The sequence below is a fragment of the Dendrobates tinctorius genome, unplaced genomic scaffold (genome assembly GCF_039654945.1).
Source record: "Dendrobates tinctorius isolate UK_male_01 unplaced genomic scaffold, ASM3965494v1 ptg000011l, whole genome shotgun sequence".
NCBI lineage: Eukaryota > Metazoa > Chordata > Amphibia > Anura > Dendrobatidae > Dendrobates > Dendrobates tinctorius.
Genome location: NW_027361679.1, coordinates 35,157,463 through 35,173,242, shown reverse-complemented (window position 1 = coordinate 35,173,242; position 15,780 = coordinate 35,157,463). Strand labels below are relative to the sequence as shown.

Here is a 15,780-nt window from a genome sequence, read left to right as displayed (position 1 = left end):
CTGACCACACACCTTTCATGCATAAATACCTTTTTTATATCGGTCCAGATGTATGTAAACTGCCACGGTCCGGTCCGATGGGCGGGGCTTATTCACCTGCCCCCCCCCCCCCCCGTCTTGCTCTACACAAGAAGAAATGCGTAGAGCAAGACAGGGAGGGGGGGGAGCAGTGAATAAGCCCCGCCCAGCGGACCGGACCGTGGCAGTTTACATACATCTGAACCGATATAAAAAAGGTATTTATGCATGAAAGGTGAGGGGTCAGGGGGAAGCAAAAGTACCAAGAGAATCCTTATGTGACACACAATTGAATGATATCATTTTATGATATCTCAAAAAAGGGGTGACAGATTCTCTTTAAGTAAAATTAAAAGAGCTATATGTATTGTGGATTCTTTTCTGAATGCGGAGAAGGGGACTTTTATCCTCCTGATAGGTGCAAGTCATAAAAATAAAAGCAGCACCTATTAGATTTCTATGGCATGTACTTGAGATAAAATAATGCCACCTAATACTCAAGTGTTATTATAGTCCTTGAGTTGGGTTAATTTGACAATGCGGCAAACAGATTAAAAACAGATTGTACAACATTGTCAAGGGAATATCACATCATTATTCAGCTTAATGACAAGAGACAAATCAGCTGACAACGTGAGCACTAAGGCTGGAGTCACACATAGCGACTCACCAGCGATCCTGACAACGATATCAATGTGTCAGGATCGCTGGTGAGCTGTCAAACAGACAGCTTCACCAGCGATCAGCACAGCAACCCTCAGCGCCCGTCGTCGCTGTGCACATTAGTAACCAGCGCGCTGATGCAGGAAGCTGGTAACTAACGTACACATCGGGTATCCAAGGGACGTGCGTCCCTACATACCCGATGTGTACGTTACCAGCTCCCTGCATCAGCGCGCTGGTAACTAACGTACACATCGGGTATCTAAGGAACGCACGTCCCTTGGATACCCGATGTGTACATTAGTTACCAGCAGATTGCTGGTCTCCTGCCTGTCACACGCAGCGATGCGTGGTGGCCAGCAGGAGACCAGCGACCAAAAAAAAAGTCTTGGCCTTTCCTGCAGCGATCCCGGCAGGGGGGCAGGTCACTGATCGCTGTCACACACAGCGATCTCGCTGGTGAGATCTCTGTTGTCACAAAAATTGTGACTCAACAGCGATCTCGCTAGCGAGATCGCTATGTGTGACGGGGCCTTAAGAGTATGCTCACACGGAGTTTTTTTTACAATGATTTGGAAGCGAATCTGCTCCAAAGTCCACATCAGGACACAATGAATACACTTCTGATTCATTTCAACAGAAAATCCACTTTTCTGATAAAACAACCACCGTCCAAAGTGGTTGTGAAAATTTTTTGTGCAGTAAAACAAAAAAAAAAAACAAAGAAAAAAAAATCTCAAAACAGTGACTCTTACTGATTTCAGGTGGATTCTTCGTGAAATCCACTCCAAAATTGAAGTTATCGAGAAAAAAGGCTGAAAAAAACCCCAAAGATAAAACACCTCCAAACCATTCCCATCCCCTCAAAGAAGCCGCGATTATGGAAGTGGATTTCCCTTAAAAAATGTTAGATTTTTCAGCCTCCCAAAATCTCTGGGTGAACACACAGGCCATACACTTGGACACTTCGGTGTGACTACTTGTACACACACTTTGTGAACAGCCATCCAACACGATACAATTTTTGATACAATTCATACTATAACCTTACATATACAATCTAGCTATGTTATGTGATTCACAAAGTTCTAGTGTAAAATAGATTTACTTCTCACACTGGAGCAGAATCAAAAAACGTACACGGATATCCATGAAACTTGAGCACTTCAAGATGAAGTTTGTTCATAAAAAATACTATAGTAACAACATGCTACAGAATTATTTACAAGGCCTTTTATCTCTTGACTGGCATCATTTAAAAATCAAAGGAAAAAAAAAAAGGTTCTTATTGCACAGTCGTCTTCTTCAGAGTTATTTGTGTTACCTATACTGTATGGTCATGTGTGGCAGAGCGGTGTCATACGTGTGAATGGAATATATAACAATATATGCACACACTGGTGAGAAAATCCTATTCATAGGTGTGGAATTACCACCCTGAAAACGTCTGAAATACTTAATAAAATACTTCTGAAAAGTTATGAAATCTGCCAAGTGTGAGCATACCATATGCATGCACCTAAAGAAACAGAAAGAAATTCTAGTGCCACACACTGTATAATATGAACTGAGATTATTACCGTAATTACAGAGAAATATTCTTCAATTTAGGCGCTATTTACAAAGTTGGATCAGATTACATGATTAGATCAGATTAAATCATGGAGCGGATATGAATCTTTAGGCCGGGAGCACACATGCGAGAAACATGGCCTGAGTCTCGCATGTTAATACCCGGCACTGCCATTGGCACTCGGGAGCGGAGTTTGCGGCTCCATGTATTGCTATGTGGCCGCACGCTCCGATGTGAGTGCCCGGTATTAACATGCGAGACTCGACTGTGTTTCTCACATGTGTGATCCCGGCCTTAAAAAAAAAAAAAAAAAGGTTGTCTTCAGGTTTTTGCCATCTAATCTGAGAGCAATATAATGTACAGTCATGGCCAAAAGTTTTGAGAATGACACAAATATTAATTTTTACAAAGTCTACTGCTTCATTTTTTCTAATGGCAATTTGCATATACTCCAGAATGTTATAAAGAGTGATCAGCTTAACAGCAATTACTTGCAAAGTCAATATTTGCCTAGAAAATTAACTTTATCCCCCAAAACACATTTCAACATCATTGCAGCCCTGCCTTAAAAGGACCAGCTAACATCGTTTCAGTGATTGCTCCATTAACACAGGTGTTGGTGTTGATGAGGACAGGGCTGGAGATCAATCTGTCATGATTAAGTAAGAATGACACCACTGGACACTTTAAAAGGAGGCTGGTGCTTGGCATCATTGTTTCTCTTCTGTTAACCATGGTTATCTCTAAAGAAACACGTGCAGTCATCATTGCACTGCACAAAAATGGCCTAACAGGGAAGAGTATCGCAGCTAGAAAGATTGCACCTCAGTCAACAATCTATCGCATCATCAAGAACTTCAAGGAGAGAGGTTCCCTTGTTGCCAAAAAGGCTCCAGGGCGCCCAAGAAAGACCAGCAAGTGCCAGGACCGTCTCTTAAAAGTGTTTCAGCTGCGGGATCGGGCTACCAGCAGTGCAGAGCTTGCTCAGGAATGGCAGCAGCCAGGTGTGAGTGCATCTGCACGCACTGTGAGGCGGAGACTCTTGGAGCAAGGCCTGGTCTCAAGGAGGGCAGCAAAGAAGCCACTTCTCTCCAGGAAAAACATCATGGACAGACTGATATTCTGCAAGAGGTACAGGGAGTGGACTGCTGAGGACTGGGGTAAAGTCATTTTCTCTGATGAATCCCCTTTTTGATTGTTTGGGACATCTGGAAAACGGCTTATTCGGAGAAGACCAGGTGAGCGCTACCACCAGTCTTGTCTCATGCCAACTGTCAAGCATCCTGAAACCATTCATATGTGGGGTTGCTTCTCAGCCAAGGGAATGGGCTCTCTCTCAGTCTTGCCTAAAAACACAGCCATGAATAAAGAATGGTACCAGAATGTTCTCCAAGAGCAACTTCTCCCAACCGTCCAAGAGCAGTTTGGCGATCAACAATGCCTTTTTCAACATGATGGAGCACCTTGTCATAAAGCAAAGGTGATAACTAAATGGCTCAGGGAACAAAACATAGAGATTTTGGGACCATGGCCTGGAAACTCCCCAGATCTTAATCCCATTGAGAACTTGTGGTCAATCATCAAGAGACGGGTGGACAAACAAAAACCTTCAAATTCAGACAAAATAAAAGCATTGATTTTGCAAGAATGGACTGCTATCAGTCAGGATTTGATCCAGAAGTTGATTGAGAGCATGCCAGGGAGAATTGCTGAGGTCCTGAAGTAGAAGGGTCAACACTGCAAATATTGACTTGCTGCATTAACTCATTCTGTCAATATAACCTTTTGCTACTCATAATATGATTGCAATTATATTTCTGTATGTGATAAAAACATCTGACAAACACACATAAAAACCAGAGGGCAGCAGATCATGTGAAAATATAATATTTGTGTCATTCTCAAAACTTTTGGCCATGACTGTACTGTAGAGACAGAGACCCTGATTTCAGCGATGTGTCACTTCCTGGGCTACTTGCTGTAGTTATGATAAAATCACTAATTTATCAGAGGGATATAATTACTAGAGGACTACGAAACCTGCTGCCATGTGGTCTCCATAGTCATAAGTTCTGTATATCTTCGCCCCCACTGCTGATTAGTAGCCTTCTGCCTATGCACAGTGCATACAGAAAGCTGACAATCAGTGGTGTGGGCAGGGTTATACAGCATTCAGAGAACTCGTAGATCTGCCCCTACATCATGCTGCTCTCAGACGGGATAACTAATACCTGGTGTCAGATTTCTTTTAATCTGACCAGGGCCCTAACATAACAAAAAAAAATAGTGAACTGTAAAGTTTGGGGTTTGTACCAGACACCTAGTGTCCGATGCAGAACTCTGAACACGAACTTCTCCCGGAAGACCATTTTAGTGTTTGGAGATCGGAGGCTGGAGAGAGAAAGATAAGAGATACACAGAGAGAGTCCCCATTAACTTCTACGGGGTTGGTGTTCAAGTTCAGGTAGAGTTCTGGTGCCCGAACAAAACTTTGGGCTAAAAGTTCGCTCAAACCGAACGAATCCAAACATCAAAGGGTCCTCTGAGCCCTACAGAAGAACCGTAGTACCGTATTTAACAGCTCATCACGACTCCAGACTGATGTTAAAACCCTTTTATAAGTTTTATGATTGCTCCATCGATCTGGGCTTATGTAAAATAAAATAAAAGGTTTACACCAGTAGAATGCAGTTCAGGAGAGCACCGCAAGCTCTGCTATTCTTCCCTACATTCAGAATTTTATACATTAACTTCAAAGGACCAAAGAAAACCACCAAAACACACCTAATGATTGACATATACTACAGTGTTCCGTTAAATAGTGTACACTCTAGCAGTAACATCTAAGCAGTAATCTAAATTATTTGACAAGGGAAAGATCAGGATAAATTGCACTAGACCTTTCTATTATAATACACTGTATATAGACAGTAACAATAGTCTTATAGCCTTACTGTATGACGTATTTGCTCATTGGCCTGCAGCACTAAGCCTTATGTTCGTCTACATGTAGGACATCAATGTGTGAATATTTCATCTCTTATTCACTGTGGTCTGAGGATTGTAAGGTGGCTACAAACCCTGTCTTATGAGGAAAGGTTGCAGGATTTGGGAATGTTTAGTTTGCAAAAGAGAAGACTGAGAGGAGACTTAATAGCTGTCTACAAATATCTAAAGGGCTGTCACATTGTAGAAGGATCAACTTTATTCTCATTTGCACAAGGAAAGACTAGAAGCAATGGGATGAAACTGAATGGGAGGAGACACAGATTAGATATTAGAAAAAACTTTTTGACAGTTAGAGTGATCAATGAGTGGAACAGGCTGCCACGAGAAGTGGTGAGTTCTCCTTCAATGGAAGTCTTCAAACAGAGGCTGGACAGACATCTGACTGGGATGATTTAGCGAATCCTGCTTTGAGCAGGGGGTTGGACCAGATGGCCCAGGAGGTCCCTTCCAACTCTACGATTCTATGATTCTATGATACTGGACATATAGTTTATGGGAGGTATATATCACGGAGGTGGTTGTCCTCTGTGATGTAAACCTGGAGTAATGCTCTAGTGCACATAGTACTAAAAGGCTTGTTTTGGGCATCTGGGTCAGGTTTACGAGTAGCCAGAGAGATGGGCGGATCAGGCTGCCCACATACCCCACCTTTGGATGTGGTTCAGATGATAAAATAGAGTCTGTTTGTTTGATGCATGGCCTGTGTGTGGAGATAAGAAGACCTCCCCTGTGATGTCTCTAGACGGTATTCTGAATGCAATCCAGCCTGTGTGACCAGGACTGTCTCTAAAGTGACTTTGTTGGAACTTTTTGTTTTGCCTGCACTGAAAGGCCGTTTATTTTCCTTTGTTTGTGGCATGGTTTATGAAGCACCAATTAACCAGCCTGGACACTTAAATGGAAACGGTTCTTATGTTGCCTCACCACGCACTCCCACAAAATAAAACTGTGGGCAGGTGCCTTCTTTGTGGTGATCGCCCTACTACTGTCCCGGGCAGCCGGGATCATTGTGCGCTTCGTTGAAAGTCTAAAGTAAGAAATTGCTCAGGTCTAATTACAGCAAACTGCAGTTCTCGACTTGCTGGCCTGAAAACAAATACCCATATTTCATTATCGTTGACCAACCCACTATGTCAGTATTTAGACCTGGCTGTTTGTAACACTAGTGGCCACTGTTCCCCCATCCTGGCCCTCTGTGGATTGTGAGGAGGGAGGCCGTGAGCTCCTGCAGCGTGCCTGGCCATTGGCTCCACTAGGTGTCCCCAAGCGGTGGCTCATTTGGGAAGCCGCATCATCGGATTCCCATCTCTCCAATTCTTCTCTCACCAGGCGCTCCATTTGTTCTCGGTGCATTTCATTATCCCGGCCAAGCCTTTCGTCCTACACATGAAGAGAAATTAAAATTATAACTAGTTAGAATAGTCCCCCTCCCTGATTGCATATCTCCCTCTGCACTTAGGTTTATTGCATTCTATTCCCAGCAATCATTTCAGATTTCACTACCCCAATACAACCCAACTAATCCCATGATGCCACAGAATGGCATAGCATTAGCCGGAGGAGCCATTACTATCTGTGTCAAACTGGTTATCCTTCCCTCAATATTCTAGATAAGTATAGAGCCAGGAAAGCGGAGTTGTGATGCTCTCCCCTCTGACTGCTTGCATTAAGCACTTAACCCATGCATGGGTTTTCATAGAGTAAAGGCTTTAATAAGACATATACCTCGGTGACTCCATCCAGAAGTCGTGCCAGGACCTCTCTGCGCTTCATTTTAGCCCTCTCCATGGCTTCCAGCTTAACAATCACTGCATCAATCTTGGACACGATACTTCCAATAGAGTGTTCCATCCGATCAACTCGCCTAACCAGACTACAGGAAGACAGATCATTTATATGCTTGCATTGGGTACATCAAAGGACAGAAAAATTGGGAACCGATAAATGGGGGACAGTTTAGGGCCTTCTGACTTGTATACATGGCATTAACATCTCCATAGAAAGCTAAAACATGGGGTCCCCATGGAACGTCATTCCCCCAAAAGAGAGTAGTGATCCCCTTTGACATATAACATGCAATGGCAACATTTTTTTACTTTTAGCATGAAGCAACAATTCCACTTAGTGCTCACCGTAGCCTTTAAGGTATCAACCCTTTTATAGATAAAAAAAGAAGGAAGAGAGATAGAAAACTAGGTGAAACGTGCTCTCACACTTGAAATTCTTCATAGGAGACGCCACTAGAGCTGCTTCCTCTCCTGCGAGAGCTGTGTCCACTGTCCTCATCATCATCCTCTTCGGAGTCATCAAGGCTGCGTGGGAAGCTGCGGCTGCTCATGGGGCGAGGCAGAGAGCTGCGGTCCAGCTCCAGGTCCTCCTTGGAGGAAACAAACATGCAGCTACTGATTGCTGATCATGGGATGTGAGGCCAATCTAGCTGCGAATCTTTACCTTAGTAATAATAGGAAACCCAATCCCTCACTTATTGATTAAAATAGGGTCTGTGCATACGGTGTACGAGCCTTCCAGAAAAGGTGCAGTATTTCTCAGGAACACTTCCAGAAAATACTTCTGCCTTGACCATTCGGCCGTCATCCAGATCATACATCACACTGTGGCTACACAATTGTGTCCCACTAGATTAAAAATGCAGTTTGATACACAAAGGTTTGGCAATGCGTCCTGCACTATGGAGGCCAAAAAGGCACTCTGTCTCTTTGGGTGAATCGAACCCAATGAAACATTTTATTTACGCTCTGGATGAGCAGCGTTATATATACTGTATATATTTTCCTATATTTGATGTATATACACACATATGGGACAGGCTTACACATCTGGCAGAGAATTTTCTAGGTCAGTGACATAGCTATATACAGCAGATTCTTTAAAGTTTATGGCTTCTGCAATACAAAGTCCAGGTGATCTTATTTTGCAATGTTTTCTACACACCTGCATGACAGCTTATTAGTTACACAGAATTATAGGGTAAAGTCCACGCCTGGTGGCTTTTTCTAATTTGCATCATTTTTTTTAAAGTCAACTTTTTTTTTTTTTTTTTTTGCTATTGTGGACAGGATTTAGGATTTTCAGATATTATTTGGCTGATTCATCAACTGCAACTTTTTGAAAAGTCACAACATCTTTATGCGGATATACTCCAGTCCCCCACTCAAGTGATTTTATATATGCTCAATTTTTTTTTGTATCTTTAAAAGCTAAAAAGTAAAAATAAAGTTAAAGTCATCAATAGAGTATTTTTGATTTTGCGAAAAAATTATATAAATCGTGTGCGCCATTTTAACCCTTTTACCCCAAGGGTTGTTTGCACGTTCATGACCGGGACAATTTTTACAATTCTGACCACTGTCCCTTTATGAGGTAATAACTCTGGAACGCTTCCATAGATCCCGGTGATTCTGATATTGTTTTCTCGTGACATATTGTACTTCATGTTAGTGGTAAAATTTCATTCATATAACTTGCGTTTATTTGTGAAAAAAACGGAAATTTGGCGAAAATTTTCCAACTTTGAATTTTTATGCCCTTAAATCACAGAGATATGGCACACAAAATACTTAATAAGGAACATTTCACATATGTTTACTTTACATCAGCACAATTATTACTTCAGGTTCAATTTTTTTATTTTACCAAGGGTAACAGGAGAAATTGGACTGCAAAAGTTATTGTGCAATTTCTCTTGAGTACGCTGATACCTGATATGTCGGGGGGAACCACTGTTTCGGCGCATGGCAGAGCTCAGAAGGGAAGGAGCGCCGTTTGACTTTTTCAATGCAAAATTGGCTGGAATTCAGATTGGACGCCATGTCACGTTTGGAGAGCTCCTGATGTGCCTAAACAGTGGAAACCCCCCACAAGTGACCCAATTTTGGAAATTAGACCCCTCAAGGAACTTATCTAGATGTGTGGTGAGAACTTTGAACCCTTTGTAAAATAAAAAAAAATGGACCTGAAGTAATTTTGTGAAAAAAAGTTAAATGTTCATTTTTTTTTAACCCCTTTCTGCCATATGATGTACTATCCCGTCCATGATGTGCCCTGAGACTTAATTCCCAAGGACGGGATAGTATGTCATAGCGATCAGCAGCGCTCCCGGGGGGGAGCACCGCTGATCGCGGCCAGGTGTCAGCTGATTATCACAGCTGACACCCGGCACTATGTGTGAGGGGCGGTCTCGGACCGCCCCCAACATATTAACCCCCGGCACACTGCGATCAAACATGATCGAAGTGTACCGGAGAATCAGGGAAGCATCGTCAGGGAGGGGGCTCCCTCCGTGCTTCCCTGAGACCCCCGCAGCAGCGCGATGTGCAGCGCTGCTGTGGGGGCCTCCTTCCCTGCAGGTTCCCGGATCCAATATGGCGGCGGGGGCCTCAGTGCCTGCAAAGCGCAGGCACTGAGAATGCCTGTGCAGCGCCCGTCAGATCGCTGATCTGTCACAGCGCTGTGTGATGTGACAGATCAGCGATCTGACACATGACAATGATGTCCCAGCCTGGGACAATGTAATAAAGTAAAAAAAATAAAATAAAAAAAAAGTGTAAAAATAATAAAATCGCTAAATAAAAAAAATAAAAAAACCAATAAAAGTACACATATTTGGTATCGCCGCTTCCGTAACGACCCACCATATAAAACTGTCCCACTAGTTAACCCCTTAAAAAATAAAACTAAAAAACAAAGCAAAAAATAATGCTTTATGATCATACCGCCGAACAAAAAGTGCAATAACGCGCGATCAAAAAGACGCATATAACCATGGTACCGCTGAAAACGTCATCTTGTCCTGCAAAAAACGAGCCACCATACAGCATCATCAGCGAAAAAATAAAAGTTGTAGCTCGCAGAATAAAGCGATGCAAAAATAATTATTTTTTATATAAAATTGTTTTCATTGCATAAAAGCGCCAAAACATAAAAAAATGGCATAAATGAGGTATCGTTGTCATCGTACCGACCTGAAGAATAAAACCGCTTTTTCAATTTTACCGCACGCGGAACGGTGTAAACGCACCCCCCAAAAGAAATTCATGAAATGCTGGTTTTTGTTCATTCTGCGTCCCAAAAATCACAATAAAAAGCGATCAAAAAATATCACGTGCCCGAAAATGGTACCAATAAAAACGTCAACTCGTCTCACATGACTCGGTGGGTCAAAATATGGAAAAATTATAGCTCTCAAAATGTGGTGATGCAAAAACTATTTTTACAATAAAAAGCGTCTTTTAGCGTGCGACAGCTGCCAAAAATAAAAACCGCCATAAATAGTAAATCAACCCCCCCGTTATCACCCCCTTAGTTAGGGAAAAATAATATAATTAAAAAAAATGTATTTATTTCCATTTTCCAGTTAGGGTTAGGGCTGAGATTAGGGTTAGGGGTGTGTTGGGGTTAAGGTTGGAGTTAGAATTGGGGGGTTTCCACTGTTTAGGCACATCAGGTGCTCTCCAAATGCAACATGGCGTTTGATCTCAATTCCAGCCAATTCTGCGTTGAAAAAGTCAAATCGTGCTCCTTTCCTTCCAAGCTCTGCCATGCGCCCATACAGTGTTTTACCCCCACATATGGGGTATCAGCCTACTCAGGACAAATTGTACAACTTTTGTGGTCCAATTTCTCCCGTTACCCTTGAGAAAATAAAAAATTGGGGGTAAAAATACCATTTTTGTGGAAAAAAAAATATGATTTTTTTATTTTTATGGATCTACGTTATAAACTTCTGTGAAGCCCTTGGGGGTTCAAAGTGCTCACCACACATCTAAATAAGTTCCTTGGGGGGGGGTCTAGTTTCCAAAATGGGGTCACTTGTGGGGGGTTTCCACAGTTTTGGCACATCAGGGGCTCTCCAAAGGCAACATGACACCCGCAAACCATTCAATCAAAGTCTGCATTCCAAAACGTCACTACTTCCCTTCCGAGCCCCGACGTGTGCCCATACAGTAGTTTTCTCTCACATATGGGGAATCAGCGTACTCTGGACAAATTGACAACAACTTTTGGGGTCCAATTTCTCCTGTTACCCTTGGGAAAATAAAAAAATTGGGGACTAAATGATGTTTGTGGAAAAAATATGATTTTTTTATTTTCTCACCGGGGCGTTATAAACTTCTGTGAAGCACTTGGGGGTTCAAAGTGCTCACCACACATCTAGATAAGTTCCTTGGGGTGTCTAGTTTCCAAAATGGGGTCACTTGTGGGGGGTTTCCTGCTCTCTGCAGGCACTGAGGAAGCCGCCTCCCTGCAGGGAAGGAGACCCTCGGAGCAGCACAGCACATCGCGCTGCTCCGGGGGTCTCAGGGAAGCACGCAGGAATCCCCCTCCTTGTCGATGCTTCCCTAATCCCCCGGTACACTGCGATCATGTTTGATCACATTGTGCCAGGGGTTAATGTCCCGGGGGGGGGGGGGGGGGGGGGGGGGGGGCCGGGTGTCAGCTGTGATAATCAGCTGACACCCGGCCGCGATCAGCGGCGCCCCTCCAAGAGACGCTGATCGTTTAGACGTACTATCCCGTCCCCGGTCATAGGGGCCCGGGTACCGTGGAAGGGATAGTACGTCTCATGTCAGAAAGGGGTTAAAGAATTGGTGTGGGGGGAAAAGAGAGCATCACCACAAGTACCCTGGGATTTACCGGTCACATACAGAAAAAATTCATAATTGCAGTATGTAATGACAGGGATCACCAAATAATTATAAATGATTTATTAACAAAGACAAGCCAAACAGAACATGTTTAAAAACCGCTAAAAAGCATGAGTAGCTATGGAAGGAAATATACAAGATCACAACATTATAATGTAGAATTTGGACGGGAAGGAGTGACGTATGGAATGCAGACTTTGATGGAATGATCTGCCGGCATCATGTTGCGTCTGGAAAGCCCCTGATGTGCCTAAACAGTGGAAACCCCCCAGAAGTTACCCCAATTTGGAAATTAGTCCCCCAAGGAATTTAAGTAGATATGTAGTGAGCACCTTGAACCCCTTAGGTGCTTCACTGAAATTTATAACTTAAGAGCTGTGAAAGTAAAAATAAAAAAATAAAAAATATAATTTTTTTCCACAGCAATGTAAATTAGCCTAACTTTTTTTATCTTCACAAGGGTAACAGGAGAAAATAGACCCCAAAATTTGTTGTGCAATTTCTCCTGAGATTCCCCAATTGTTAGGGAAAACTACTTTTTGGGCGCATGGCAGGGCTCAGAAATGATGGAGTGACATTTGAAACAGACTTTGATGGAATGGTCTGCAGGCGTCATGTCACATTTGGAGCCTATACAGTGGAAACCCCCCCACCAGTGCCCTATATTGGAATTTATCTAGTGTTTTCCTGGTATGTGAATTTTTTTAATATGGTAGCATACAAAGTTGTGTAGAGTGCATCAGGTTGTCATACACGAATTGTGTAGCGTGCCTCAGGTTGGCATACGCGAGCTGTGTAGAGTGCATCTGATTGTCATACGAGAGTTGTTTAGAGTGCATCAGGTTGGCATACGTGAGTTGTGTAGAGTGCATCAGGTTGGCATACGTGAGTTGTGTAGAGTGCATCAGGTTGGCATACGTGAGTTGTGTAGAGTGCATCAGGTTGGCATATACGAGTTGTGTATAGTGCCTCAGGTTGGCATACGTGAGTTGTGTAGAGTGCCTCAGGTCGGCATACGCGAGTTGTGTAGAGTGCATCATGTTGGCATACGTGAGTTATGTAGAGTGCCTCAGGTCAGCATATGAGTTGTGTAGAGTGCATCAGGTTGGCATACGTGAGTTGTGTAGAATGCATCAGGTTGGCATGCATATGAGTTGTGCAAGTATTTCATACACAGACTAGGATTGTCATGGCAGGTGTCACACAGATAAATGGTGTCTTTGCGTATCCCCGGTCAATAACACACTTTGTACTGTTTTTGAGACCTTCCTCTCTTTCCAGTTTGAGGAACCTCACCTGGGAAATGTTGGAATGGTACGATACGAGCACCTTTAGTTCCAGAAGTACTGGGGTCCGCTCCTTCATAACTGCCAAATATTAGGGCCTTGATTACTACTTCTTGGAACTGAAGGAATATACCACTATGGCCTGCACATTGTGATAGCACGAAAGCATTGTACCTTGCCAATTGCATGATGTACACGGCCAGCTTCTTGTACCACATCTTTCTCTTGGCATTGTACGGCTGGAGAACTTGAGAGAGATCAACTCCCCCCATGTTGTTGTTGTACCCCAGTACCCAGTGTGGTTTGGGGACCTGTGTAGAGGTACATCGTAGAGTGCTGAGAATTCTGCTGTCACCATGTATGGTGGTCAAGAAAAGGACAGCCCTCTTGTCCTTGTACTTGACCACCAGCATGTTGTCGCTACATTGGGCTCTGCTCTCACCTTTTCTGAGCAGCTGCCCAATTAGTGTATTAGGGTGGCCATTCTGATTTTTGCGGACAGTATCGCAGGCTGCGGTAGCTCGCACTGAGAGGGACTTTATGAGTGAGATGATGGTAAAAAGTTATCTATATAGGGGTGATAACCTTGATCCTGCAGTGGGTGCACCAAATCCCACACAATTTTCCCACTCACTCCCAGCACATGGGGCCATTCAGTGGGTTCAATCCAAGTGTCCTTCCCTTCATAAACTCTAAACTTGTGGGTGTGCCCTGAGGTACTCTCATACAGTTTGTACAGCTTAATTCCATTTCTGGCCCTCTTACTAGGCAGGTATTGCTGGAATTTGAGCCTCCCCTTGAAACTTATTAGGGATTCATCCAGGCAGATGTCCCTTTGGGGAACGTACACCTTGTTTCTGAATTAATCAATGACCGGCCAAACTTCGAAATGTAAGGGTCATTTAGGTGAGGACATTGTGCACCATCACTGTAATGCACAAAAATTGTTCATGGTCGCAAAGAATGTCTGGGGCATAGCCATGCGGAACAGTGGAGTGTTGTATAAAATGTCAACACTCCAATATTGCTGAATTTCTAGTTTCTTCACTAATCCCATGTGGAGAATAAGGCCCCAAATCGTCATTATTTCTACGGCGTCTACAGAGGTTCAGTTGGCAAATGATGAAGGTGGATTTTAGGATCAAAATGGCAGTGCATACAAATTTGGCTGGGACATTATGAGAGCTACAAAATCCTCAGAGAAAAAGTCAATTTCTGTGAGGCCGGCAGTGTCAAATTGAATTAGAAGATTGCACCACAAAAATCAGGAATCCGTGGCTCATAATTTTCGGGGGGTGAGGTCCATAGAGGGTCACCAACGGTGGTCGCTGGTTCATATTCTGTCCTGGGGGGTCTGCGTGGTTGTTCGGTATCACTTCAGGAAGAGTAGGAGGAGGAGGAGATGGAAAACAAAGGAAGGTGGGATCCTCTCCCTTAAGGCCCCATTGCACATAACAATATCCCAGCGATCCCACCAACGATCCGACATGGATGGGATCGCTGGGACATAGTTAGCTGATCGCTGGTGAGCTGTAACAGACAGCCCCTCCAGCGATCAGGACCAGCGAGCAAGCTGGTATCCAACGTAAACATCGGGTTTCTAAGAGCCGCGCGGCTCTTAGAAACCCGATATTTACCTTGGAAACCAGCGTGCAGCGTCACTGATCGCTGGCTCCCGCTGCCACACGCTGCGATGTGCGCTGGCCAGCGGGAGACCAGCGATCAAAAAATGGCCCAGGACGATCCAGCACGATCAGCGATACCCAGCAGGGGGGCCGGTCGCTGCTGGATGTCACATCAGCGATCTCGCCAGCGAGATCGATGTGTGTAACGGGGCCTTTACTGTTAGTCTTGGAGTCAAGGAAAGCGAATGTCTCCTCCGCTGAATACTGGGTTTGGGGTGAGCCGGATGACATTTTTTATGCGGTGTTGGTATTGTGTACCAAATTTTTTTCAGGTGTGTGAGTATTTAGTGTAAAGTTTTTTTTATTTAGAAGAGACAAAAAAAAAGAATCTAGAGAGAAAAAGATAAAATAAAAATATAAACGTTTACTAAAAGGACATCTGTAAAAAAACAAATTACTGAGCACCCGCAGCTGACACTAATCCTGACTATATTCTGTAGAAAATACTGTAATAGTCGCTGGTTACTACGGTATAATTTCATTATCCATAATCTAGTCCTATTATCTAACCTACTTTTTTTTCCCCACAAAAAAAAGACAACAACCGGATGCCGATCACTCATGTGCATCAGTGCTCGATCGCTGTAGGACGCCCGTACAGATGGGATTCTTTTTTTTCCGAGCTGACACTAACGGTAACTAAATTCATAAAAAAAATACTACATACTGTGATCGCAGTGCTGGCCCTGGTGATGTCGGCGTTGCTACGCTCCGGCCTATGATTGGGGCTCTTACAGCAAACGATGTGATTAGCTGTTCAGAATTGAACAGAAATCATGGTGATTGTAGTTTTTTTTTTTTTTTTTTTTGGGGGGGGGGCACACCCCACCATGGCTACGAGTCACGCTGCCCTGCTGTGAGAAACATGTACTTTATTGGTC

The 15,780-nt window shown here is 43.5% G+C and overlaps 1 protein-coding gene across 2 annotated transcripts in view; it reads right to left on the bottom strand.

The window, feature by feature from the left end:
• Nucleotides 1-307: 307 nt before the first annotated feature.
• Nucleotides 308-15,780, bottom strand: part of PKD2 (polycystin 2, transient receptor potential cation channel) — a 112,268-nt gene continuing 96,795 nt past the window's right edge. The window contains exons 13-15 of one of the 2 annotated variants that reach the window (XM_073590812.1): nucleotides 7,477-7,640; nucleotides 6,989-7,136; nucleotides 308-6,643 (exon numbers count right to left, since the gene is read on the bottom strand). In XM_073590812.1, coding sequence (XP_073446913.1) covers nucleotides 6,404-6,643; nucleotides 6,989-7,136; nucleotides 7,477-7,640 — 552 coding nt within the window. In that variant the 3' untranslated portion in view covers nucleotides 308-6,403. The remainder of the gene's footprint in view (nucleotides 6,644-6,988; nucleotides 7,137-7,476; nucleotides 7,641-15,780) is intronic. The other variant, XM_073590822.1, reaches the window with a different exon arrangement.